The 26,892-nt window shown below is 48.5% G+C and overlaps 1 protein-coding gene across 8 annotated transcripts in view; it reads right to left on the bottom strand.

Moving 5' to 3' along the window:
* Positions 1-749: 749 nt before the first annotated feature.
* The window catches only part of SYNJ2 (synaptojanin 2), a 99,524-nt gene continuing 73,381 nt past the window's right edge, over positions 750-26,892 (bottom strand). For 5 of the 8 annotated variants that reach the window (XM_045865811.3, XM_045865809.3, XM_064598291.1 and 2 more), the window contains 13 exons: positions 25,342-25,534; positions 22,586-22,744; positions 20,667-20,823; positions 19,578-19,695; positions 15,293-15,511; positions 15,095-15,173; positions 14,383-14,551; positions 13,774-13,947; positions 11,281-11,415; positions 9,520-9,632; positions 7,703-7,811; positions 5,757-5,908; positions 750-4,308 (listed from right to left, as the gene is read on the bottom strand). In XM_045865811.3, coding sequence (XP_045721767.1) covers positions 3,571-4,308; positions 5,757-5,908; positions 7,703-7,811; positions 9,520-9,632; positions 11,281-11,415; positions 13,774-13,947; positions 14,383-14,551; positions 15,095-15,173; positions 15,293-15,511; positions 19,578-19,695; positions 20,667-20,823; positions 22,586-22,744; positions 25,342-25,534 — 2,515 coding nt within the window. In that variant the 3' untranslated portion in view covers positions 750-3,570. Of the gene's footprint in view, positions 4,309-4,956; positions 5,379-5,756; positions 5,909-7,702; positions 7,812-9,519; positions 9,633-11,280; positions 11,416-13,773; positions 13,948-14,382; positions 14,552-15,094; positions 15,174-15,292; positions 15,512-19,577; positions 19,696-20,666; positions 20,824-22,585; positions 22,745-25,341; positions 25,535-26,892 lie in introns of those variants that run through there. The other 3 variants (XM_064598290.1, XM_045865813.3, XM_064598292.1) reach the window with 3 other exon arrangements.

Here is a 26,892-nt window from a genome sequence, read left to right as displayed (position 1 = left end):
AACTAAAAAAAAATTTTTTATTCTATATTGATGAACACACTTCAAAAATCAATCCTGCACTTGACCACAGATCAAACCTTAATAAATTTTTAAAAAGTAGGTTTATCTAGGCCATATTCTTAGGTCATAATCCAAAAAAATAGGAGTAAACAATTTTTAAATGTCAAATCCTTAACTATTGGAAAATTAGTCTCCCTTGGATGAGAGAGAAAAGCAAATTAATCTAGAAAGTCACAAAAAGGAGAATATTTCATGCCAAAATGCGTGGGGTGCAGTTAAGCTATAATCAGGGAAAAATATATTAACTTTAAATATCTTTACTGTTAAGTGAGAAAGTGTAAAGATAATTTCTTAATTAAAAGTAGCACTAGATTACATTAAGAACAAAATTAAAGAAAAAAGATGTAAATTAAAGTTGAAGTTAATGAAAAATGTTTTAAAAATCAACAGAAAAAAATAAAATAGAAAGGCTATATAAATCCTAATGTTATTTGAAAGTGCCAATAAAATTGAATAACCCCTTAAGGAACCTAATTCAAGGAAGCAAGAGCAAGTTTGTTATTTAATGAATGGTATAGTGTAACTATCCCTCGGCAAGGTGATGTTGGCCCCCCTACCTCACACCATTTATAAAAAAGACAAAACCCAAACTCAGAGGAATAACTAGTAATCACATTTCACCCAGAATAGAAGGCAACGTAAAGAAGATATTCCAACATTCTTCCATATCCAAAAAGAAACAAACCAAATAAAAAAAAAAGACAAAATATTTAATAGGCATTTTTTACAACTGCAGTACAAATTATCACTTCAAATAAACATTACAGGGTTTTAATTACTAGTCACCCAATAAATAATTTTTGCAGCTGATAAAATTATTTCGTTATAAAGCGAATGTTTTAATGTATTACTTTGCTTGTACTTCTACATATCCAGAGAATTCTATTCTATCTTGAAATTCAACAACTTAGAACTTTTACAGGAATTGCTTGAGCAGATGACCTAATTTCAGTCATTTACTGGAACGTATTTTAAAAACAGGCAATAAGTCAGAGAAGATTAGGTTGGAAAAGGGAATATAATTGGGGTCACAGAGACAGTGTTGAATTGTAAAGTTCTGTGCCTCAAAGTCTTCGCGGTGAACTGTACTGTCTTACAGGGCAGTAATAAAAGACACTTCAAGGCCTGTGTCGGGCACAGAAAAACCAGAAATAAAAAACCCACAAAGAGAAATCCCTAGGCCGCAGTTGCTCGTCCAGAATATTTAACCAACTCTGCTAACCTAGGAAACCTACCGTCTCTTAAAGCCCTAAAAACTAAGTAAGGCAATTCCAATTGTCTTTTTAAAGAGAACACTGGTGTGTGAGCCTTATATATGATCACCTCAAAATCCAGTCTACGTTGTTCACGGATTTGAACACCCCTGATCAAGTATTTGTTCGATTCTTCACGTTAAACTACTTAGAATTTTTCTCGTGACCTGTCTCCTGAGGTCAACACAATTCTGTGTGAATACTTAATGTCAGATCCTTAAGAGCTACCTGTGTGATGAGCACCTTTCTTCATTAAAATTCTGTTCTCTGTCCCATTTATCGGCCATTTGCATCTAGAACAAAGAAACCTGAAAATTAGGCCTATCTCCAGCTTTGCAAGCAACTGTTACATTATACATAATCTGCTTTCAAATTCACCTCCTTTTTGGTGGGAAAAAGAGGTGACAGAGGAAAGAACATCTGAATGAGGAAATCTTTGATCCCATTCCCAATTGTACTCTTAGTAGCAATGTGAATCCTGGCAAATTATTTAACTTCTCCAAGCCATTTACCCATCTTGTGTTCTTTCTCCCCTGAACTTTTCAAGAATTACGTTGTTTACTCATGTTTGTTAGAGAGGTAAACAGGATATAAAGTACTTACACTCTACAGAAAGCGTCCTAATCAGCTAAGGCCAGAAACACCTTCTTTTTAAGACTGGTCAACTACATATATTACCTGTTTATCCCTGTGGGTCACTAAGACCTTTCTCTTTTACCAGTTTTCAAATGAAATGCGATAAATGTTGTAGTTTCATTTTTGTGTTGAGTGCCAGATTTAAATAATCTGCAGGGTACTTGGATAGTGGCAATGAGAAGTCATTCTGAAATACCAGAGGCAAAAAGAGAGTGGTATCCCCCTAGGCAGGACGATTACTGCCATCCTAACCATTAGCATTTAGTGCCATCCTAACCAATTCTCCAGTCACATTAGGGATAGTTCAGAGTCACTGCTGTATGATTCTAGGACATTAAAAACTCCTAAATATGGTATGTGGCACACTAAGTTTTCACCCGTGAATTTCTTGTTAGCAAAAATATGGTATTTGCTCCAAACGGATTCTAGGCCTTGCAACATTATTCTTAAAATGTACAACAGTCTGGTGATGTCCTTCTAAAGGACTGACTAGGGCAAGAAGGTGTCATAAATGTACAGACGAAAACATAAACCTAGTACACAGACAGATAAGCAAACCCACAAATGCTGCCCTGGGGTGTCTCATATACAGGGACAGGTGGTGCTTTCCTTCCCGAAACCACAGCCAGGCAGCCCAGGCTAAATGAAATGTTGTTCCTAGCGTCACGACGAGACCCAATATTATGTGCCAGCATGAGTCTGCACGGTTTGTGCTTTTCCTCCTCATGGAACACAAGGGGGGAAAGAAGCGACGAGGCTTCCTTTAGTAGGGAAGAGCCAGCGTATAGAAACTGGTTTAACTAGTACGCCAGGGCTCCAGACTGTAGCACGTCATGCGACATGCGGTAGCTAAGACACGGTACGGGGAGGAGTCTGTAGCCAGCCTGAGCTCCGGCTAAGCTAACAGTATGTGCCTCGGAGCCCAGACAGCGTATGACACCATCTCCCACACAATCAAGGTTCCTGTATGTGTACAGAAACACAAGGGCTCACGGGAATGTGTCGTCTTGTCATTTGGTTGATCTGTTGGCCACTTTCAACTCTGATTTTTTTTTTTTTTAACCTGGGGTCAGCAGGCCAGGTACAGCTCTTAATGGTCCCAACCACCTTTCAGCTGATACATCAACCTCCAGGTGGATCGCCAAAAAGTTATCCCAAATCTGTAAAGTACAAACAACATTTTAAAAACACCACAGACACACATAAATCGAAAACAAAAAAACAAAACAAAACAAAACAAACAAGCATGGAAAATCCAAGCAGGGAAGAACTTCTTGGACATTATCAGCTAGATTCCCTGTCCTCAGATCCACACATCGAATCTAACCAGAGGTTTCTCAGACCCCTGAGGGGAAACTGCAATGCACGAGTCTGGACTAAAACCGATCTTGGTGGCTGAATAATCATCTTATTGAATAAGAGACACAATTTCTGTAAAGTACACACGAGTGCCAGAAATCCAAATGTTTTTTCAGTGCGCCTTTAAAGAGTGGTCTCTTAGCAGGGGTGAGGGTGGGGGGGTGGGGGGGCTGAGGCCAAGGCTCCGGGCTTTCCCTGTGAAGGGACGCCTGAGGGAAGAAGGCACACTTTCTGCAGGAGAGCCGCTGTCCACGCTTCCTACTCATGTTTTCGCCAGCGGGTCAAACACCTGCAGCACCGTCCTCTTGTCCTGGTCACTGCCGGTCACGCAGCGATCGAAGTCCTTCGGCCTGCGCCCCGTTGGCAGCTCCTGGGCAGTCGAGGCAGAGCCTTGCAGCGGGGCTGTGTGTGCTCTTTCCAGGCCCCTGGTCCCCGAGTCCAGCGGGTCGGAGCTCTTGGAGAGCCAGGCATTCTTCAACAGGCTCGGGTGGTGGAGAAGGCTCCAGAAGGGATCCTGAAAATCACCAAGAAGGGAGGCCGCCTCGGACTTGGGCGGCTCGGCGCCGGGGGTTGCGGGGCTCGCCGCGTAGGAAGCGCCGAGGCCAGCGGCTTGTGGAAGGAGAGCGTCCCCGTCGGGTGGGTGTGCGGGGGGACGGTCGCTGGGGCCGCTGCAGGGGAGGACCGCGAGGAACGGGCTGTCACAACTCTGCAGCACCTGCAGGTGGAAGGCGGCGGGGGCCGACTTCTTCCTCCTCGGGGGCGCCTGGGGCGCGGGCGGCGGAACCTCCAGCGGGGACGGTGGGGTGGCCACGGGAGGGGCATCGTCTGGGGCTGGCGGCCCCCCGCTCGGCTTCCTCTCGGTACCCTTCCCAGGCTGAAGTGTTCTCGGTTTGGGAACAGGAGGGACGGCTGCTAGAGGGGGGGGTTCAAGGCTTGTCTCTGGGGGCCCGACCGTAAAATGGACCGTCTGTTGCCCAAACTGGTCTTCCGGTGACTCAGGCTGAGGAAAGGCAGGACCAAGAGTGTAAGTCAGTCAGAAGCCAGCACTGGGGGCGCGGGGGTCAGCACCCAGACGGTGTCAGCAGGGGGAGCAGAGATGGGGCTAAGCGGACATTCTAGCAAATTCGAGATCTGAGAATGTCTGGGATGCTGAAGTGTGACCAGGTACAAGAGAGCGCAGGGGGAACACACATCTGTCAAGTACCAGCAGGTCCAACGACATAGGAGTGGAAACTTGAAAACCAGGGCCACACGGTGAATATTCTGAAACTAGTTTTTCCCTTGTTACCTTAGGAAATGGGGTCATGCTCTTCCTTTATTAAAAGCGAACCTCTGGAAACTATCTTCTCTGAGGCCACCGCTTGGACAATTCAGCATGTACCATGCAAGGCGGATGGAACTTATGTGAGGGCAGTAAGCTAACTGAAGGGCTAATGGATCGGCTTGCTCCTTAAATCTTTGATCAATTTAACTACAGTAGACGGCACATTTCACACAGGAGCATCACTTCCTCGGTTCTGACTCAAAACCATCACAAAACAACTGCACGGTACAAAAGGGAGCTTTCGCATGGAAGGAGCTGTTCGTATCGTAAAGCATCAGCATTTCCTCTGATTCTTTAGAAAACAAACCGCAGAAACAATCCTTCTCCACCAGCCTTTTATTGTCACTCCTGCGTGGCGGCCTGGGAAAACGACCCACTTCTGCCCTGGCTTTTAAAAGAAAAGACGGAGCAGGCACAGGGAAGAGGAGGAGGAAAGAGGTCTGCTTTGTAAGGGGGCAGGGCAGATGGACAGACGCGAGGTGCGAATGTGGGGCAGACCAATGCGGAGAACACAGAGCAAGCGCCAAAGCCACACTGCACACGCGCCACGGGTGGAAAGCGGCAGTCACTCGGGAACGGCCAGCCAACGGATTACCGAGGGTCCCGTTACTAGAACACCGAGATCAAACGGAAGATCCAGATGTCTCTAGAGGTGCCAGTCTTTGGGCTGCCACTGTCCTGACAAACTCATGTCTCTGAAGCAGCAAGCAAGGCTGAGAAGCTTGAGAGCGAGAGCAAAACACAATCTGCAAGAAAAGTGGCAAGAGAAGGTGTCCAGGCCCCGGTATCAGAGGCCGCACAGAGCGCGACCCCACTGCAAATCCACCGACCGGCAAATAAAAATCTGTACCCGTGCAACCTCGTGCACACGATACGGAGACACACAAACAGGAAAAAAGTATCCCATAAGGGCTTCGTTTGGGGGCTCCACTAGAACACTCCAGAGGCCTGATACCTCCCAGCTGTTCCATCGCCGCGAGAGACTCCTGGTTTTTCTGCTCAGCAAGAACCAAGGACACGCGGGCGTGTGAAGGAGGGAAGCAGTGGTCAAGCAGCGTCCCCAAGGACGGGAGTCCAGACCCTGGAGCCCCTTGGCAGTAAGAGGCTCTGCTACAGCTTCTTACCTTTCCTGTCCTCCGCAAGGTTGGCTTCTTGATGGTGGGGACTCTGGGCGCAGGCCGTCGGGGCAGGAGCGGGGCCACCCCTGCCGTGGGCTCTGGTTTGGAAGGCCCTGGGTCCCTCAGGGATGTGGCAGTTAGGGCATCTCCTGGGGCACCTGAAACACACAGGTGTACGGACGACTGAAGTGGACAGGACAGGGTGATTCGCTGCATGACTTAATCTGTAGGCAGTTCACACCCTAAGAGTAATTTGCTAAGGCAACGTATTTCCTTTTTTCTAAAAACAAAAAAATCTCTAAGGGCTGTCAGGACCAACCAGCTAGGTTTAGCTCCCAGCTTCTCATGTTCACCGTCTCAACAGGGATGGTCTTCATGGGGGATCACTGAGGCCCAGACATTATATGCAAAGCTTTATGTCTGTGTGCATTTCTCTGGGGAGGCAATCCGAAACGTCTCAAAATCTCAGCAGGGCTCATGACCAAGAAAATGTTAGGCTGGGATCCCCGGGAGATTTCAGATCTCAAACCTTTCCTAACCTCTACATTCATAGAACACTTAAAAAGTAGCTTCATTGAGATATAATTCACATGCCATGAAAGTCACCCTTTTTAAGGATACAATTCAGGGGTTTTTTAGTATACTCCCGGAGTTGTACGAACTGTCACCACTATCTGATTCCAGAACATCCTCATCACCACAAAAAGGAACCCTGTCCCCCATTAGCAGTCGCCCCTCCATTCCCTCCTCCCCCCGACCCCTGGAAACTACTAGTAACTTTCTCTCTGTATAGATTTGCCTATTTTGGACATTTCGTATAAATGGAATCGTACAGGGTGCCTGAGTGGCTCAGTCAGTTGAGCATCCGACTCTTGATTTTGGCTCAGGTCATGACCTCAGGGTTGTGAGGTCAAGCTCCGCGCTGGGCTCCTCACTGGGCATGGAGCCTGCCTAAGACTCTCTGTCTCCCTCTCCCCACCCCACGGATGCTCTCAAATAAATAAATAAAAGGAATCATACAATATATAACCTTTTTTGTTTAGCTTTTACTCAGCATAATATGGTCAAGATTCACCCATGATAAAGCATATATATGAATACATTCTTTTTTTATATTCCGCTATATAGTTGTTACACTACCTTTTATCCATTCATCAGTTGGTGGTCACGTGGGTGGTTAACACCCATACAATTGTATTATTTTTTGTTAATAAATAAAGAAACCACTCATGATAGTGTTATCCTACAACAGTGTTTCTCGACCTCTTAATTTGTGCCCTCCTTCAATGTTACTTGGAATTCCAAATAAGTTACATATCCTGCCTAAAAGCAAATAGACAGTTGTGATTGGCTATGGCTTTTCAGAGGGCATGAGCTCTCCTTTCTAAAAGAGATATTTGTACACAATCAAAACAACAACAACAACAACCCTCAAAAATATTAGTATCAGCAATTTTGAATGTGATTATGATTAATATGATTAACATGAGTTAGGTGAAGTAACAGCAACAAAAAATTAACCGGCAGTAGAGTGGGGGAGAGGTCCCCGCCTGACAGTAAAGAATCTATACTTGCTGGTGATTTAAAAAGAAGGTTTTGTGCCTGAAATAGGGATGGGTCCCAAATTACCTCTTGTTATGGAGCTGGCAGAATGAGTTAGTGCCTGGAGCATTATCCTTTTCTAAAATCCATTTTTGTTTATTTCAGTCTCTCCCTTAAAGTGCTTCTTAATAATCCTGGGGTTATTTCTATATTCTTAGTGAATTTTAAATATATAATTTTAAATGGATAATAACATTTGTAGTGGAATTTTATAAAATGTTGCTAAAGGGTGCTTCCAATTTAATACCCCCTCCAGGGGGGAAGAAAAAAAAAGTTACTTTCTCTTCCAGACCACTTCTAGTAGGAAGATGCATAAAAGACCAGAAGGAGAGCCCCAGGAGAACACTCACCTCCTCTGGCTTCCAGGAGACACCGGATGGCTGCTTCTGCCTCCTGAGCATTGGTAGTTTTGATCTGCTTGACATTGTAGGGTTTACTTATCCCCATCCTGGCTTTGGGCTTCAGGAGAGAAACAAGAAGAAAAGCATATTAACAGAGGCAGGAAAACAGGCTCGCCTGGTCCGCTTACTGCCTACTGATCAATCTGCAGGGGTGAGGGGCACGGGGCTCCATCAGACAGGAGTTAAACACAAACTCCAATGTAGACTGCATCCCTCAAGCCTCCTCCCGGAAGTACTCTCATACCAAGAAGAGGAATGCAATAATTCAGAGCTGACAAGCCTCCTCTCCCAAACTGGGTGATTACAGGTCTTTGCAAGCCTCCTCTCCCAAACTGGGTAGTTACAGGTCTTTGCAAGCCTCCTCTCCCAAACTGGCTGGTTACAGGTCTTTGCAAGCCTCCTCTCCCAAACTGGCTGGTTACAGGTCTTTGCAAGCCTCCTCTCCCAAACTGGCTGGTTACAGGTCTTTGCAAGCCTCCTCTCCCAAACTGGCTGGTTACAGGTCTTTGCAAGCCTCCTCTCCCAAACTGGCTGGTTACAAGGTCTTTGCAAGCCTCCTCTCCCAAACTGGCTGGTTACAGGTCTTTGCAAGCCTCCTCTCCCAAACTGGCTGGTTACAGGTCTTTGCAAGCCTCCTCTCCCAAACTGGCTGGTTACAGGTCTTTGCAAGCCTCCTCTCCCAAACTGGCTGGTTACAGGTCTTTGCAAGCCTCCTCTCCCAAACTGGCTGGTTACAGGTCTTTGCAAGCCTCTTCTCCCAAACTGGCTGGTTACAAGGTCTTTGCAAGCCTCCTCTCCTAAACTGGCTGGTTACAAGGTCTTTGCAAGCCTCCTCTCCCAAACTGGCTGGTTACAGGTCTTTGCAAGCCTCCTCTCCCAAACTGGCTGGCTACAGGTCTCTGCATTGTGGATATACCACTATCTATTTAATTAACCAGGTAAAAGCCAGAAAGCACCATCAGAAGCCACTTCTCCCATAGCTCAGCAAAGTTATTAAAACACCTTCCACTCTTTTCTCAAAAGTAACTTTTTCTACCTCTTCACCTTTCTCCCTCTTAACCCAAACCTCTGGGTTACCACTGATTACCTGCCTTCACTGTTGTCAACTACTGAGGCCCAGTCATTCCCTCTTCCTGCTATCACACGTGATATCTGTCCAGCCTCCTGGGACAGCTCGCCTCCACCCAGCACCCCGGCTTCACCTCCCTCACCTCCATGCCACTGACCGTCACCTCCTGTCCTCCTGAGCAGCTCACTGCCATCCTCTGGAAGTTTCCGCCTCTACAATCCTCCCTCACTGTGGTTATTACTAGTGTTCCCCTACTGCACTATTTAGGCCCTATTACCCCCCTTCTTCTTAGCCTCTTCTCTCAAGACAACTGATCTGAATTTCTCCTATTTTGCCTTCTATCGAGCACTGCTCTGTACACCAAGGTCAACGGCAAGCCTCAGAAAGGAGAGAAGCAGAGGAGTCTGGAAACTAACAGTTCCACCACACAGGGACACGTGGGATTTTTCATCAAGTAAGATTTTCTCTCTAACACTCTGTACAACCATGCAGAAACCCTGTAACAGATCTGCTCCTGAGTTCTGGGTTTGGGAGCGCGCTGGTGGGCGGGCAGAGGGTAAAGAGATGTAGGTATATGTGTTCACTGAGAAGAGGCAATCCCACAGGATCTTAGGGGCCGAAGATGGACCATGGGGCAGATCCCTTGGGTTTGAAATGCTGGCCCGTTTTGCTTTGAACCAAACACAGAAGAACTCACCGCCTGCTGGGGTGCCCCCGGCAGAAGTTTTGCCGTCTGCAAAATCGAGTACTGCCCGTGGGTGCCGGAGGAGATGGACACGTCCGACGCCGACTTTTTCACCACTAAACCAGCTGTGAAAACCAACGAGGGCAGAGTCTCAATCTTAGTGAAGTCACCAGCTGCTCTGAGGCCAATTCCCAGCCAGCCGAGAGCCAGTCCAACCACGGACACGGTTAGGGTCTCAGCCTGTGTGGGGCAGGTGGGCATCCACAGGGTCGGTATTAAATTTCTCTTTTGATTCTCAGTTTGTGCCTATTCCCTAGATAAGTATTATTTGAATGCAAATTTTAATCTAACATCCTGGGGGGGGTCAAAAATCTGATATAAAAGTCAATGTATTTTGGAGTGGTTTAAAATACACTACTGTTATTAGGACCCCATTTTAAAAATGGCTTGTGGGCAAAATCTAAAAAATCCCAAAGCAGGGGAATAAATGATATTAAATGACACAGTCATTAGGAAATCATATTTTAGAACATGCAGGGGCACCTGGGTGGTGCAGTCGGTGAATGTCCGACTCTTGCTTTTGGCTCGGGTCGTGATCTCAGGGTTGTGAGATCGAGCCCCGCGTCAGGCTCTGTGCTTAGTGCAGAGTCTGCTTGGGACCCTCTCTCCCTCTGCCCCTCCCCTGACACTGGCATGAGCTTGGTCTCTCTCTAAAAATAAATAAATAAATCTTTAAAAAAAAAAAAAAAAAGAACATTTAAAGACACAGACATTAGATGAAAGACAAAGGACCAAGCAGAGTGGATACCAGTTTTGTAAAAAATAAATAAATAACCACATGTAGGTATAGATGTACATAATCAGAAAAAGGCTAGAAGTCTTGTGGTTGACAGTTGTTACTTGTAGACTATCAAGTGCATTTTAAAATTTTATTTTTTTATACGTATCTATTTTTGTAAATTTTCACAATACGATATAAATTTTACTTTTTACTTATTTAGTATTTTAATCTCTGAGTGTTAACTCAGAAAAGGAAAGAACATGCTTAAAAAGTCACGTGCTTCCAGCTTGCCATCGATTACTAATGTGACGTAAGCCAAGATGAACCCAATGGGAAAGTAAAGCCTGAGGGAAAATCTCTGACTGTCACACTTTCGGGGTGGGGGGAAAGAAGTAAACAGTAGAGGTAAAACAGAAAGTGCTCAAAAGCCCGTCACCAATGTCTTTTCAGGTCCTTAAGGGAAGCTTGAGGGGCCAAGGACCGCTCTGGAGGAGACAGGATGAGGAGTGCCGTCCTTGGGGCCGGGCCGGGAAGGGCCCATCCTCAGGTGGCCGGACGCCAGGGGCAGCAGGTGTGGGCCCGCAGAAGCCAGGACGCCTGGAGGGCCGGGTATCAGGGCTTCCTGGAGCCCTGGGAAACAGGGAGGGGGGAAGCAGGCACGGACAGAAGGCCACTTCTGCGGGGCTGGGGAGGAAGGTGCTAGAAGGTCTTTGCTTGGCGGCCCCCTCCATTTTCCATTCTCTACCATCTCCAACAGAAAGCCCCTTAATGCAAACCACGGCTACGGGAAGGCGAACAGCTGTGTACAAGAATCACGTAGTTTGCTGTGAGAAACACAACCATCTCTGGTATCGACACAAAAAGGAGCCTGAGGAGGGGAAGGCGCTGGGGACCCAGCGAGGCAGCAGCGACTCAGAGGCAGGTGTTGAGTAGCAGGAAATAGGGGTTATTCCCAGCAGGCATGGTGGAAGCCGAAAGCAACAAAGTCTTACTTGGAGGGGGGGGTCTCTGCGGTGGGTGAGGTGGCCGAGGCCTAGTGGGAACCGACAGAGACCTGCTTGGAGAACGGTGCCGGAAATCTCCAACTGCTTCCGGCTCCTGCTTTAGCGCCACCAGCTCAGCATCATCTGGAGGACATGGTGGAACGCGAGTGAGGCGTGAGGCAGGGCCCGGACTCGGGTCTGCGCAGAACCAACTGCAGAAGGGCCCCCCGCAGGGCAGGGGGCCCCTCTCTGCTGGCATGGGAGGGCGGGAGTGGGGCACCCACTGCCTGCTTGGAACAGGAGATGAACTGTGGACAAGGCTTCCAGTCCAGACATGAGAGACATGGAAATTTTTCCAAGGGTAGGGGTGTCTCCTTCTAAAATAATGAAGGAGACTCACACAGAGTAGAGGAGACACTTGAAGACCAGAGCCCCTCAGTTTGAATTCCTCACTCTAACACAGGACTGTGGTTTTGGAAGCTGAGAATATTCTCTGTCTCTGCCCACAGGGTAGCCTGCCATCTGGGGGCAAGCTCCTGGTATGGGGCATCCCTGCCCACCGTCACCCATTGCCAGCTACTTCACAGGTGATCGACCTCCTGACTTGTCCTGCAAATACCTTCTAAGGCTCGGAGGGGCGTGAGGACGTGACTGCTTTGATTTTATTACATATACACTTATTACACATAAGTTCAGGGAAATTGCAGGTCTTCTCTCCCACACTACAGCATAGCCCGATTTTTGGCTCAGACGCTCCACCCCTCACATTTCCAACAGCTCAAACCCATGTATTTTTGAGGTTGGAGCTGGGAAGAGGCAGGGCTTCTCCTTCTAATGGGAATGCCTGAACCCCCACAGCATCAAGGACATGCCTTCTCGACACCTGCCAGGTGGCAAGGTTGCCCACATAGCCCCATGCCCCTCTACTAATTTTTCACTCCAAGAGGTCTTGGTGCACATATGTGCCCTCCCCTCGAGAGGCTTCCTGAATGATGGCCACTTCTGCAGAAAAGGACTGCCTGCTATCTGAAGAGCATGCCCCTTCAGCCACTTCCACTCAGGGCAGGAGCCCTCTGGATGTGCAGTGCACAGAACCACCTCGATTGGGCAATGGTCCCCAAACCCAGCCATGCATCTCAGTCACCTGGGGAGCTTCATGAAATACCAGATTTTCAGGGTCCCAGCCCACCCCTGCCAAACCCACATCTCCATGATGGGGATCAGCAACTGTACATTTAAGAGCTCCTGATGGCTCAATGCAGCCAGGCTACTAACCACCTTTGGGACCATGGCACAAAGGGGCTTGGGGGTGTCTGCACCTCTCCCGGCAAGTTACCTTCCCTGGGAAGCATCTCAATTCACTTTCACCCCGTTCTGTATTCTCAGCTGCAGCTCAAAGGGGCCTGACACATGCTAAGCTGCCGAACCTACCAGACAAGAGCTTTCCTCCAATGGGGAAGGCACAGCGAGCGGCACTGGGAATCCACTTGTGGCTGTGGGAGAGTCTGGGGCTGGGGCACAAATGACCCTAATTTCCAGCCCATGAAAGGCCAGCGGGCTTTAAAACTTATTCAAAAGGGCCATTACACCATATAACCTAGGGCTTTGCAGTTTAATCTGCGGGACTTTGAGTCCCTCTTTGCTTAAGTCTCAATGATAGAATGATGCTAATGTATCATATTACTGTGTAATAACATGTTACAGGAATGTAACCAGACCCCAGCACTGAGGACATAGATACTGGATGGACCCAGACGGTGTGCTAAGTGAAATACATTAGACATAGAAAGACAAGTATGATTTCACGTACATGTGGAACCTAAAAAACAAAACAAACAACAGCCAAAAAAAAAACCCAAACCCAGAAACAGACTCATACATACAGAGGACTGGTTGTTGACTCCCCAGGGAGGGAGGGGGAGATAGGTGAAGGAGATTAAGAGATACAAACTTACAGTTTAAAATCAGTCACAGGGATGAAAAGTATAGCATAGGAATACAGTCAATAATACTGTTTCAACATTATATGGTGACACATGGTAACCACAAGCACTGCGTAATGTATAGAATTACAGGTTCACTAAGTTGTACACCTGAAACCAATATAACGTTGTATGTCAATTATATTTCAATAAAAAAATAAGTATGTCTCTTACGGGATTGAAATATACATTGTGGAGAAGAAAAACAGAATTACAAATGTAAAACCAATTCAGGGCTGTGGCCATTTAAACATACTGAGGAAGCAGGGATTACCACGGATCTGGTAAGCTGTAACGGTACCAGTGGTAAAAATAAATAAATAAAAAGCACATAGAAAATCAGTGTGGTGGTAGCTGGATACGGGCCCAGAGCCCGGTTTCCACCCACTTGCTAGGACTTGTGGTTTCAGCCCTAGCGTGGGCTGGGAGCACTTAACTGGTGGCCTCATGCAATGCCCTGGTGCGGAGAGAAAGCAGATCGGATGCCAGAGGCTCTTTAGAAAAGGAAGGGCCAAGCTACCTTTGTAGGTCGGGTGCTGCTTCTTTTTAGTGAGCGCAGGTGACTTGCTGACAGGCACCGCTGCTGTGGAGCTGGGGGCTTCGGAGAGGCTGTCCCCGCCCATCTCGCCATCTGAGACCACAGGCTGACTTAGTTCATCCACCAAATAGTCTTCATCATCTTCGAGAATATCCCCTGGGGGAAGGAAATGTCACAGTGCACAATGAGGGTAAATGGCACAGCCTTCGGGCAGTGGGTCTGTTTCACCATCCGGGCTTGCTGCTCGGCGTCGGGATGCCTGCGGCCCAGCCTCCAGCAGCCTGGGGGCGCCCACGTGTCAACAGGTACAGGACGCCAGTTCCATTCAGGCCTGAGACACGGACTGAGCCCACAGCCCAGACAGCCTCAAAAACACTGTTCTCACTGTCATTTCAGACAGCTCCAGGTCTTACTGCTTCATGCATCACCCCTAGATGTGCCAAACCGAGCACATAGAATATAGTGCTTGTGATCCAAGGACCGCCCGTCACCTTAGGTGTGAGAAGGGGTCTTGAAAATCTCATGCTGGTTGCTGGAACTTGCCTGCTGGCCTCGCCACAATGACCAAGAGGTCCTTGCAAAGCTACTCACCCTCTGACTCATAGTCCAGAGTTGTGAAGTCAAAGTTTTCCTCCAGCAAACAGGAATTGGCAGTGGGAGACATGGAGGCCATGCTATCCCGCTTTCGGATGATCTCCTCTTGCAAACCCTTCAGCCAGTCCTTGGTCTTTGGTCTGATCTTCACGGCTCTGCCTTTCACCTGAGGACACAGTGGCCATCTGAGAAGGAGTACAGACCTCAGAACCAACCCCATGCTTTCAAAGGGCATTTGGCTCAAACTCCTGCATCAGCAGCAGGCCAATCTTCATGTTTTGCCATGAAAAGTTGAGGGTCCAGACCTCAGGCAAGATCAGCAGAGCTCACGTTTGACCCAAATAAAAGTTGAATTATCATCTCCAGCTTTTCATGCCATGTGAACGTAAAACCAGGATATTATCAAAATGGGAACTCCTTGTACACTGCATAGTCCAAAATACACTGTCTAAAGAGAAGGACTGCAATGCCCTCCCATGTGCAGGTGTGAGCTGAGACAGACCCAGTGACTCAGGGGGATCTACTTTCTAACACTTGCTCTTCCCCCCAAATTCTGCAAGTGGCCAGGGCTGGACATTAGAGACCTCAATGAGGGGACCAGAAATAGACACCAGAAGGAAGGGTGCTAGTTCCTGCCCTCATGTGGTGCCCAAGAAGACTCTGGGGAGTAAGCAGCCCCCCGCTCCATGGGTGACCGAGCACGACTTACCTTCATACCATCCACATCCAGGACGCTGAGAGCCGAGTGACTGTCTGCAAAAGTCACCAGCATCTGCCCTTGGTTGATCCTGGAATGAATGAGATGGGCCAAGTCAATGCCAAGAACAATCCGGCAGCTCTCGTGGATTCTGGCCGGCCATGTACCCAACACGCACATGGGACCCGCACCAGCCGGGGCACTAATTACCTGACAAGAACGATGGTCCCGTAATTGCCCAGGGTCTGCATGAGTTCTGTGCGCACATCTTCAGGAAACTCGTTTTTCTCTTCTAAGGTTGGTGACTGAAGGTTGACCACGACGGTGGCATCCAGGGGGCCCTGGAAAGAGGACACTTCCCGAAACACCGTCTCCCGAGCACCCACATCGACTTCTTGAACTTCCACCTCCACAATCGCCAGCACGGGTCTGCATTAGACACAGAGGGAAGACAGGTGACGGGTAACGGGGCTGAGCAGATCCCAACCCCCAGAGCTCCGCTGTGAAGAGCGAACATCGATGACCCACGGGTGTGGCCCCAGCCCAGTGCCAGCACCTGGCTGTTCTGTCCTAGGCTTTCAGATTCTATCTTTGCCCAATCTCAGCATTGTCTTGGCATTCTCACCTAAGAGTGGTTTAGAAAAAACAGTGCCAGCCATTAGCAGAGATTTTTCTATGTGGTTTTAGTCAGTACTGCCAAGGATGGAGAGAAGTGGGAATTCCCCCTTGGCTAGGGGTTCAAGCTTTTTGGAGGGCTATTTGGCAATTGCTGTTAAGAATCTCAAAAATGTTCATCTCTTTTAACCTACTAATTTTAATTCTAGGACTCTAAGAAAGTGACCAGAGATTCACACAAAGATTTATACACAGGATGATTATTACAGCACTGTTGATGGAAGGGGGAAGGGGAAACAGTCTATCTGTCCCATGACAGGGAAACAGGTTATGGTGCAGCCATATGATAATATTTTACACAATTAATAAGAATAATGTCAGAGAAGTCGAGTTGACATACCCAGGAAAACAGATCAGCAGGAAATAATGCAATCGTTTATTGCCATTGTGCTAGAAGGGTGGGTTTACTCGCTTTACAAAAATTTAGGAAATCCTCTATTATGAAGATTATGTAATCTTCTTGAAGACTTTTATAATACAGTATTAAGTGGAAACAAAACAGAAGACAAAATAGTAGATGATATGGCGGTGACCTTTAAAACCAGGGAACACTGCAAAAATGAAGAGATGTGAGTGATAATCAGTATGCTCCTCCCACAAACTCATATCGCCATTGTTAGATTTTTTGGGGTTTTTTTGCATCTAGAAAAAAAAAAAGAAGATGGAGAAAAATCTGATGCAGGGATATGCACTAAGTGAGTGGCAGAAAACCTTCTGGGAGAAACCGCACACGCTTAAGAGAAGCCTCCTCGCTGAGGAAGGCGGGGGCAGGTGCAGGTGCTCGCGGGCAGCGCCCCCAGCAGGGATGCGAATGGGCTATGGATACGCGGGACGCCTGCATGAATCTGCAGACAATGAGGCTGGCGGGGAAAAGCCAGTCCCCCCCGCCCCATTCTGATTCCATTTATGTAACATGCTTGGAATGAAGAAATTATGGAAAGGGAGGAGAAGAGCAGTGGTGGACAGGGGTTAGGGAGCAGGGCTGTGAAAAGGCGCCGGGAGGCATCCCTCTGATGAAGGGGATGTTCTGTGTCTTGACAGTGACATGGCTGCTATCCTGGTGGCGACACTGTGCTACAGAGTGACAGGACCTCCCCACTGCAGGGCCTGGGAAAGAGTACCCGAGCTCTCTGTATTATTCCTTACAACCGCACGTGCCAATCTAGAATTACCTCAACATAAAACGTTTAATTTAAAAATATGAATGTAGGGGCGCCTGGGTGGCTCAGTTGGTTGGGCGACTGCCTTCGGCTCAGGTCATGATCCTGGAGTCCCGGGATCGAGTCCCGCATCCGGCTCCCTGCTCAGCGGGGAGCCTGCTTCTGCCTCTGACCCTCCCCCCTCTCATGTGCTCTCTCTCATTCTCTCTCCTAAATAAATAAAATCTTTAAAATACATACATACATACATACATACATAAATAAATAAAAAATATGAATGTAGTAAAGCAAAATGATAAGTCTGCAAAATATAATCCTAATGTCCTCACACGCATACCTGTACGTGAAAGGGCGTCTGCACACAAGCACACACCGCACACAAGTTAACATTTTGGTGTAAAGTCTTCTAATGCACACGGAAAATGCAGAAGACACCTAACAGACCACTGCAGACCCTGTCTCAGAGGGTGGAACTACGGAGGGTTTGTTTGTGGACGTAGGTCTCCCCTAACTGTCAATAACTGAGGGGCTCTGCTTCTGTAATCGGAAAAATCCACAAATGTCTAAGACACACCTCAAACCAGTATGTCCAGATCTGTAGCTCCCAGCATCCCAGTAGAGCGAAGGCTACTCCGTCCTTCCGGCTGCTCAGGCCAAACTCTGGGGTCCTCCTCAAATCTGCTCCCCCCCAAAACCCCATCCAATCTGTCAGGCAATTCTGTGGGCTCCACTTTCAAAATCTATCAAGAACCCAACTGCTTCTCGCCATGGGGACCCGTGACCATCTGGTCCAAGGCTGGCACTGCCCTTGCTTACTGCACTAGCTTCTTCCCTGGCCCCACTGGACTCCCTTGGGCTGATTCTGTCAACACCTCGTCAGATAATGCCACTCCTCAGCCTGAGTCAAACCCAACGTTCTTGTGGCCCGCGGGGTTCCACATGGCCTGCACTGCTTGCCCAGCTCCTATGACCTCCTCTACTCTTTCCACTCCACCTTGATTCTCTGGATCCCTGAAGGTTCACTGCCTTGCCCTGGAATGCTCTCCCCCTGTCACCCCTATGGCTCATACTCTCACTTCTTTCAGGTCTGGGGCTCCACGGTCATCATATCCGAAAAGCCTTCCTTGAACACTGGGTATAAAAGAACACCAACCCTTTGTCTGAGTCTTGTCACTACTATTTTTCCTTTCACATTTGTTTACTGTCTGTCTGTCCTCATTAGACAATTCCATGAGAGTACGGTCTTGTCTCTTTTGTTCACTGTGCCAGGGACAGGGCCTGGTATACAAGGCCCTTCAGTGAATAGAGATTAAATGAATTGCTTCTACAGACACTCACTGAACTAGAGCGCCTGGGTGGCTCAGTCGGTTAAGCGACTGCCTTCGGCTCAGGTCATGATCCTGGAGTCGTGGGATCGAGTCCCGCATCGGGCTCCCTGCTCGGCGGGGAGTCTGCTTCTCCCTCTGACCCTCCTCCCTCTCATGCTCTCTGTCTCTCATTCTCTCTCAAATAAATTAAAAAAAAAAAAAAATCTTAAAAAAAAAGACACTCACTGAACTAGCAAACTGATACTTCGCTATAGAAAGTCCTATAACTGGAGATTTCCTGAGGTTCATTTCTAGGTGTGGATTTGCCACAACAGGTTTCCTAAGAATTTAGAATATCTAAAGATTTAGACCTACTGGCTGACCGGCTCTTGACCACCAACTCTCTCTCCTAATTTCCTTCCTTGTAGAAGTTGAAACTGACAGGCTAGTTTTGTAGCAGCCATGCGAAGATCAAACCCTTCCTATTCACACCCTCAAATGCCATCCTCTGTCTCTTTAAAGATGTTCCATGAGACCAATCTCCCTCTGCGGCTGGTCCCAGCGCACATCGAGCTGACCGACCCTGCTGCTGTGTTCCATCCATAATGCAAGACACGCCAGGCCAAACCAACAGCTCAGAGCATTTAAGAACTCAGAATCCGGGCGCCTGGGTGGCTCAGTTGGTTAAGCGACTGCCTTCGGCTCAGGTCATGATCCTGGAGTCGCGGGATCGAGTCCCGCATCGGGCTCCCTGCTCGGCGGGGAGTCTGCTTCTCCCTCTGACCCTCCTCCCTCTCATGCTGTCTCTCATTTTCTCTCTCAAATAAATAAATAAAATCTTTAAAAAAAAAAAAAAAAAAAAAGAACTCAGAATCCAACACTTAAAAACCATTTCACATTTGTAATGATAAAATATTAGAAAAAAATGTCACCAGTAGGTAAATGGGTAAATTCCATCGATACACTTAGTGGAATACTGGACAGCAATTATAAGGCAATAAGCCAGGTCTGTAATGCCGACGTGATTGTATCTCAAAGACATTAAGTGACAAAAAAGCAAGGTGCACAATGACATCATTTGTGGGAATTTAAACTGCAAAATACTACAGGCTGCATCTTTGCAATTTTCATAAATGAGGTCATTTATGATACGAGCAATTACAATACCAACACGGATTCATTCTTGGTGGTGGGGACAAAGCTATTGGTCACACTACTCTTCGCTCTTTACTGTATTTCACACGCATGCACACACGCATCCCGGGGGGGACCGCAAGTCCGTCCTCTGCGGGGATAAACAGATGTCGCTTTCCGCAGCCCAGGAGAAGGTGCCCGAGGCGGCGAGGGCCATACCTGTGATCAGACGCTTGTAGTTCGGCTCGGCCGTAATACTTGAGGGCACCAGGAGACCAGGAATGTCTGACAGTGGTTTCAGCATCGACATCGTTGTCCAGAAGGTTGAGCTCTCCAGCTACTCACAGGGATTCCAATCGAGAGACCCACATACAACAGAAAACAGTATCAACACAAGGGAATGCCGACTGAGGAAGCCTACACCAGGGATCTACGGCACAGACACACCTGTCCCAGACTCGTCTGCTCTAACCTGCTGGGCCGGAAACCCTGCTGAGCTGGCCTGGGGGGTCTAGGGTAGATAATCTACGTAGAGGACCCAGTGCTGCCTACTTCCTCCCCAGTGGACAAGCTGAGTGGGACTGCAGACGTAGCTGTTGGGGTTCCCATCCCAGGGCCCACTGGAACACAGGAAGTCTGCAGCCCCCTATGTAGGCGAAGCCGCGGCTAAGGACATCACGGTATGCCTGCCTCTTGGTGCCCCGGGGATGAGCACAGATGTCCAAAGACTGATCTGAACGACGGGATCCCCTGCTTTGAAATCTCTGCATCCATCTTGCCAGAAAAGCAGAGCTGTTTTACCTCTAGGCGCTCTAAATCAACTGCCTTGCGAGTTGGCCATCACTTAACAATTCAAAACGTACTTGGCAATGAATTGAGAAAAAACTCTTCTTTCCTGTGTCTGGCTCACGTTCGATGTGTAATTGGAGCTTTAAGCAGGTCAGCGCTTGATTGAACGAAATGCGCGGGATAAAGTGCATGTGTGTGAGAGGGTGAGTCACTGGAGAGGAAGAGCGCGGCTTCTCTCCTTGCTGTCCACTCAGAAGGCAGACGGCGTGGTGTGTGTGTGTGTGTGCGGGGGGCACAGCCGTGATGCGGGGGCAGGGAGAGCCGGGGGGCTCCCCAAAGCACAACTTCCAAAGCTTAGGGGCTACCAACTGGAATGGCTTTCCTGTAGTTTGGGGTTATCAAGAGAGATGCTATTTATGTAGCAAAGGGCGCTGTGCTGAATAAACGTGACTGACTTGCCTTCTATGCTATTGATCGTTCACCCTCCACCAGCTCTGAGCGCGCACACATCTCACGCACCTGTCCTGTCAAAAGAGTGCCTCTTCCTCCACCACAGGACCCTGTCTGTCCAGGCAGGGGTGCGGCATTTGTCACTTGTGTCGTAGGCGGCCGAGCCAACGTCATATTTGTAGGTAGGTCCAAAATTAATGGCGCCTTCATGAAAGTCTTTAAAAATCTATTGGGAGAAAAGACCAAGACCACCTTAGCTCTCCTAGATTCTGTACAGCGTACGCAAAAACAAAAAACAGAAAAGCCCATTCCAGAGTGCTCTCTTCCTAAAAAGACACAGAATCTACATTATAGTTGTAAGTATGTTTAAAACTGAACACGTGGGGTGCCTGGGTGGCTCAGATGGTTAAGCGTCTGCCTTCGGCTCAGGTCATGATCCCCGGGTCCTGGGATCAAGTCTTGCATCGGGCTCCCTGCTCAGTGGGGAGCCTGCTCCTCCCTCTGCCTCTCTGTCTCTTATGAATAAATAAATAAAATCTTAAAAAAAAAATTAAAAAATAAAACTGAACATGTGTGTGCTATTTTGTTAGCAAGAGAGTGATGATTATTCATTCCACTGACTTACACACCACCCCAGGATCTCCCACCCACCTCGGGTATCCAATGTATCACCTCGCGGTGAGGATCCCAGGTGCCCATCCGCTCAGTGCCAGACCTGGCGCAATGCCCGGCCGTACCTAACAAGGCCTTCGTTGATATCTGCTAACTAAATGAGTTGGGTAAATAGAAGCACAGAACTGAAACTAAATTCTGTTTCTGTTTAGCTCTGGATCCAGCCCCAGGGCCATGAGAAGACCCTGGAACAGACCTCACTACTTCTCTCTGTGCATCTGTGGAAGGGTGTGGACAATACTGGTAGGAGGAAGGAAGAAAAACCTGTTCTAGAGAGGTATGGTGTGGTTACTTTTCCATCTGGACACCCTTTGGCAATCCGGGGCAGGGCTGAGCGGGGAGTGAACAGAAAACCTCGAGGAATGTCTGAATCTCGCTGTAGGAAAGACCTTACCTCCCCCAGCTCTGCACACTGGACCAGCTGTATTATTTTCAAAAGGTAAATGGAGCGGGGCTGTGCTTCTGTCATCTGAGCCCCACCTGCTACAAAGCTAACAGGCACCAAAATGAGCAGACGGTATTAGTTGGAGAAGATACACTTTGGGTCATCTGGAAGCTGGCCAGGGTGCCCCTGAAGAACTGAGGACAGATCCCATACTTGAATCTTTCCTATCACATCATAGCTTAAGGAGTCACTAAAAAACTGCATATGGGGGGGCGCCTGGGTGGCTCAGTCAGTTGAGCATCTGACTCTTGATTTTGGCTCAGGTCATGATCTCGGGGTCATGGGATGGAGCCCTGTTTCAGGCTCCACGCTCAGTGGGAGGTCTGCTTGAGATTTTCTCCCTCTCCCTCTGCCCCTCCTCCCACTCATGCTCTGTCTCTCTAAAATAAATCAATAAATCTTTAAAAAAAAAAAAAAACTGCACATGGGTCATGTAGGGGATAAACATGAACTCTGTAGTTTGACAGTTGTGGACTGCATCATGGCTCTGTGTACTGACTGTGTGACCTTGGACTCATTTGACCTGGGCCTCTGTTTTCTTGTCTATAAAATGGGTATAATACCTAATTTGTAGGATGGTCTGGAGGATTATCCACAGCAGTTGATATATAAAGTATATCAAATATTGTTCTAATGTGTGTGTGCTCACCATTGAGAAACCGAGATCTCCCGAAAACAGAGTACTTGGAGTGTCACTCGGTGGCTGAGTACATATAAGTGCGGCAGGCCCTACACGGCTGGCCTGTGAGTACAGGCGGGGTGGTCAGCATTCAGCAGCCTCCCACAGGGCTGCGCTTGATGCGGACACGCGGCCCTTCCAAGCAGCTCTGACTCCAGCGGAGTGTGCTGGTGACTTAAGAGCCCAACTTACTTTCCCACTTGATTTCTGTAGCTGCAGCTGATCAAATTCCAGAAGTTTCTTCCAGTCTTGGCGTTTGACAAAATAGAAGACTTCCTCATAAGTGAGATCGATGCGGTAGTTGAAATCGCCACACCAAAACACGTAATCGTGAGAAAAAATGTTCCTTCCCTGTTAAAGAAAATCACAGTCATTTCGGCCCCTTTGCAAAGGAGGTGGGGGAGGGGGAGGGAAACTCACCAGGCAGATGATACAGATGTGTTTTTTCTTAAAGTATTACATAACAAAAGACTTCCCATGGACCATCTCATCTTTCCTTAATCACATACACCTACTGAGGAGCTTTTACGTGGCTTCCTTCATTTTATTTAATTTTTTTTTTTAAAGATTTTATTTATTTATTTGACAGAGAGAGACACAGCGAGAGAGGGAACACAAGGAGGGGGAGTGGGAGAGGGAGAAGCAGGCTTCCCGCTGAGGAGGGAGCCCGATGCGGGGCTCGATCCCAGGACCCGGGGATCATGACCTGAGCCGAAGGCAGACGCTTAACGACTGAGCCACCCAAGCGCCCCTTCCTTCATTTTAAATGACAGTGTTTTTGAGTGGTTTGGAGAAAGCTCATCTCTAACTGGGAAGCATGGCTGCCCATCTTCACTGCGCCCGCCCCAGCTCTGAGATTGGGCTGTGCTCCTGCTTTCATTACATCTATATCCAAAGATGAGTTGCCCAAACATTCAGTGTTATGAGTATCAGGCTTAAGAACATAAAAATAGGGCGCCTGGGTGGCTCAGTTGGTTAAGCGACTGCCTTCGGCTCAGGTCATGATCCGGGGTCCCGGGATCCAGTCCCGCATTGGGCTCCCTGCTCGGCGGGGAGTCTGCTTCTCCCTCTCCCGCTCCCCCCTCTTGTGCTCTCTCTCTCACTCTCTCTAATAAAAAAAAAAAAAAAAGAACATAAAAATGCTCGGAATGGGCAACTTTGTAAAATGTCGTGGATTTTATCCATTTCCATCCTGTGACCCTCCGTCCCATTCTTTTCTCCCCTGCCCTGTCTAGCCCACCCTGAGCCCATGGTCCCCCGGCGCAGCCCTGGAGAGCGCGGGATCCTCGCCCCTCCTTCCCAGCCATGAATCACATGCCAATGACAGTGGCCACAACATAGCCCCCGCCCCATCTACCTGTGCTGGGCTCTGTCCTGGGGGCACCCTGCCCTCACAGCAGCCCTGGGAAGCACGTACTGTCGGCTCTCCTTCATTATCTCCTTTTTATCCTTCAGATAAAAAGTTCAAAAGAGCTTGCTAAAGTTATTACACCACTAATGTGTAACAAAGGCAACTTTGGACTCAGATCTGCCTAACTCCAAAGCCTGTTTCTATTATCCTCATGTGGCATTTCCACTCCCTGCAACCCACGACAGTAATCTGGACAGAAGATTAACATGATCACAACCAAATCAATGAGTGTGTAGAGCCCTGCTGCCCAACAGAACGTTCTCCAGTGATGGAAACATTCTCCACCCACACTGTCCAAAACAGGAGCCACCAGCCACAAGCAGCCGCCGCGTGGCCGCCAAGAAACATGGCCAGTGTAACCAAGGAACTTTTTATTTCACTTAATTTTAATGAATTTAAATTTAAATACCTGCTTGTGGCTTGTCTACTGGGCAGCACAGGTATAGAGTATTAACTTATAGGTATCCTCGATATTTCTGTTGTTGAAAAAAAAAAAAGCTCCATTATAAGCCCTTTGAATATTTTGAATGTGTCCAAAGTTTACTATTTCAAAATAGCACTCTAAGTGAGAAGGGCTGGACTTTTTTTTTTTTAACTAAATGGACACACAAAGAAAACATGCACCATGTCCTCTGTAGTCCCAGAAGACTGCACATTGTAAATTTCCCAACCCTGTCTGTTTCTTCTTTAATCCAAGAAATAGAAACTACAGCAGAGATTACAGCACTTATTGGTGAAAATGAAAGAGTTTTCGCCTTGAGTACTTGTGTAGCCCAGTACACAGGATGTCAGGTTTATGGGATCTATCTGGGCTCACACGGAGGAGCTCCACAACCCAGCCAGCTGTGTCACAGATATGGGCAGAAGGTGTGACGGAAAGAGCTGGCCTCCCCTCACTGCAGGGAGACGGGGGGTCTGCACCAGGCTGAAGGTGTGCGGGCATCATCTCTGCACAGGAAGGGGAACATCTGAATCTGAGTCTGGAAAGGCCATCCGTGGGCTTTGGGGTGGAAACCCCTGACGTCACTAGAGGGCAGCATGGTGCACGCTATCGGCAACTGGGAGACCAGGTGGGAGGATCCAGGGCTCCTCCAACATGAATACACAGATTTCAAAAAAATGGGCCTTCTTATCTGAGCTGCAACAGAATGTAGGTCTGAAGACCATGAATCTTAAGAAAACTAAGTCTCGTACTGTTTGGATTCGGATGTTCTTCACCAACTTGGACAAAGCGTGCACACAAATGCAAAGAAAATGTAGGGTGCATAAGGACATTCGGGAAATGTGTAATAGAGACAGGGCACAGAACACTCCAGGGACATCCCCTGGACTGAGCTCTACTGTCCCAGCCCAAGTCACTTCCCCTCCCCCAGGGCTCAGCCCCCGGAGGGCAGGGACCCTCCCGTAGCCGCACCCCTGATGCCTGGCCTCTATCAGCAGCTCAGAAAACCACCTACAGGGCGCACTGAGCAGGGAGCTAGAACGCGCGCCCGGTCACATTCCAGGCCACCGTCCACCCATGCCACGGTGCTCTCACCATCGGGAAACTCAGCTTCTGGGTGATCTCCCTGTAGTCTTCGTTCCTCTCCTTCACCTGGGACTGCCCGGCCGTCAGGTGGCTGCACACGAAGCAGAAGCTGGTGCTGTGGAACTGAAAGCGGATGCCCACGGCCCCTTTGTTCCCCGCCTTTCCCCCCATGCCTGTCTTCACCGTGTCCATGGCCACGTCCCTGCAACACAGAAGGGGCACACGCGGCAGCTCCTTAGCGGCTAGGACAGAAAAACGCGAACAAGCTTTGCGGCGGCCAAGACCTGGGCTGTTCAGTCGCCTCTTGGGCAGCCAGGCCACCCAGTGACTGCCCCGGCGTCACTCCTGCCCTCTCTCCTCTCCCTGTGGCGGGCCCGGAGAACCGTCTCCACGGCCCCAACTCTCAAGTGCCCTGTGCTCACAAAGGCACCCGGGAAGCTTTCACCTCCATCCCGGCTTTCCGCTCCCAAGTCCTCGTCCTCCTTGTCGCCCGTGACACAGCTCACAGCTTGGACTTCACTGTCCCCTGCCCCACCCCTCACTTTCCTGCAACATGCAGGAGGTGCCATCAGGTAGCCGCCCCGTTATCTGTGCCGGGCTGCGCAGGTGTTTTCCACGCAGACACCTGCTCCCTGGGACTGTCAGCGGGCAGACAAGGTGAGGGGATAACTGGCCAAGAGGCACAAGAGCTAAGCCAGCTAAGGCTGGAGGAGAGGCCGGGGAGCCTGGGCGGCCTCTGGGCAATCTGGAGCTCCCCAGCATCGCCCTCTCTGTCATGGTTCATCTCTGACCTTTATCCTGACCTTACCTTTCCTGACTCTCACCCCCGCACTTTGGACACCACCCAACTGCCCGAACACACACTCGGGGGGGACAGGGACTTAAAGATTTTCCCAAAGTCAAAGAAGAGGATGATGAGCACGGAGCATAGCCATACTCTCCCAGCACTGCCCCCAGCATGCCTCTGGTCCTCTAAATATTCAGAGGTGTTCAACCAGGAGGGGGAAAAGTTCAGCCTGGCATGGGCAGCAACTTCAGCCTGGCATGGGAGGAAATTCTATTGATATGAGTGAGACCAGGTAGCAGTGGGAAGTTATGAGTCATTGAAGGAAAAGGTGAGTTCTTCCCAAACCTTAAAACACACATGCATGCAGACACACGCACACGCACACTCTTTCCTATGAGGACACCCGTTTGCTGAGTGTTCCCTATCTGACATACACAAAGTGGTCACTTTAGGGGCATTACGATGGGGTGACAGCAGTAGAGACTTTCTGCCCACCCATCTTATTTAGAACTCTTTTAAAAAGAGACAAAAGAATTGGCATTTCCTGATGAGTTACTTAGCTCTTGGTCAGAGGCTTCCTGTCTAAAACTTCAATAAGGAATCCCTTTCCTTGCACAAAACAGAGCTTGGGAGGACAACAATCACTCCTTCTGAAAGAGTTCAGCTTCCTGGCCCGCAAGGTTCCCACTGTGGCTTTTTAATCGCCAGACAATATTCTATTCAGCCTGCTTTGTCCTTGGGGGTTTGCTACATTTATCTAGAATAATGGCAAG

Source organism: Mirounga angustirostris, unplaced genomic scaffold, assembly GCF_029215605.1.
Source record: "Mirounga angustirostris isolate CCGP_5_RB_7025 unplaced genomic scaffold, mMirAng1.0.hap1 SCAF_8, whole genome shotgun sequence".
Classification (NCBI taxonomy): domain Eukaryota; kingdom Metazoa; phylum Chordata; class Mammalia; order Carnivora; family Phocidae; genus Mirounga; species Mirounga angustirostris.
The sequence above is the reverse complement of the archived record's forward strand: the minus strand, read 5'-3'. Positions and strand labels throughout refer to the sequence as shown.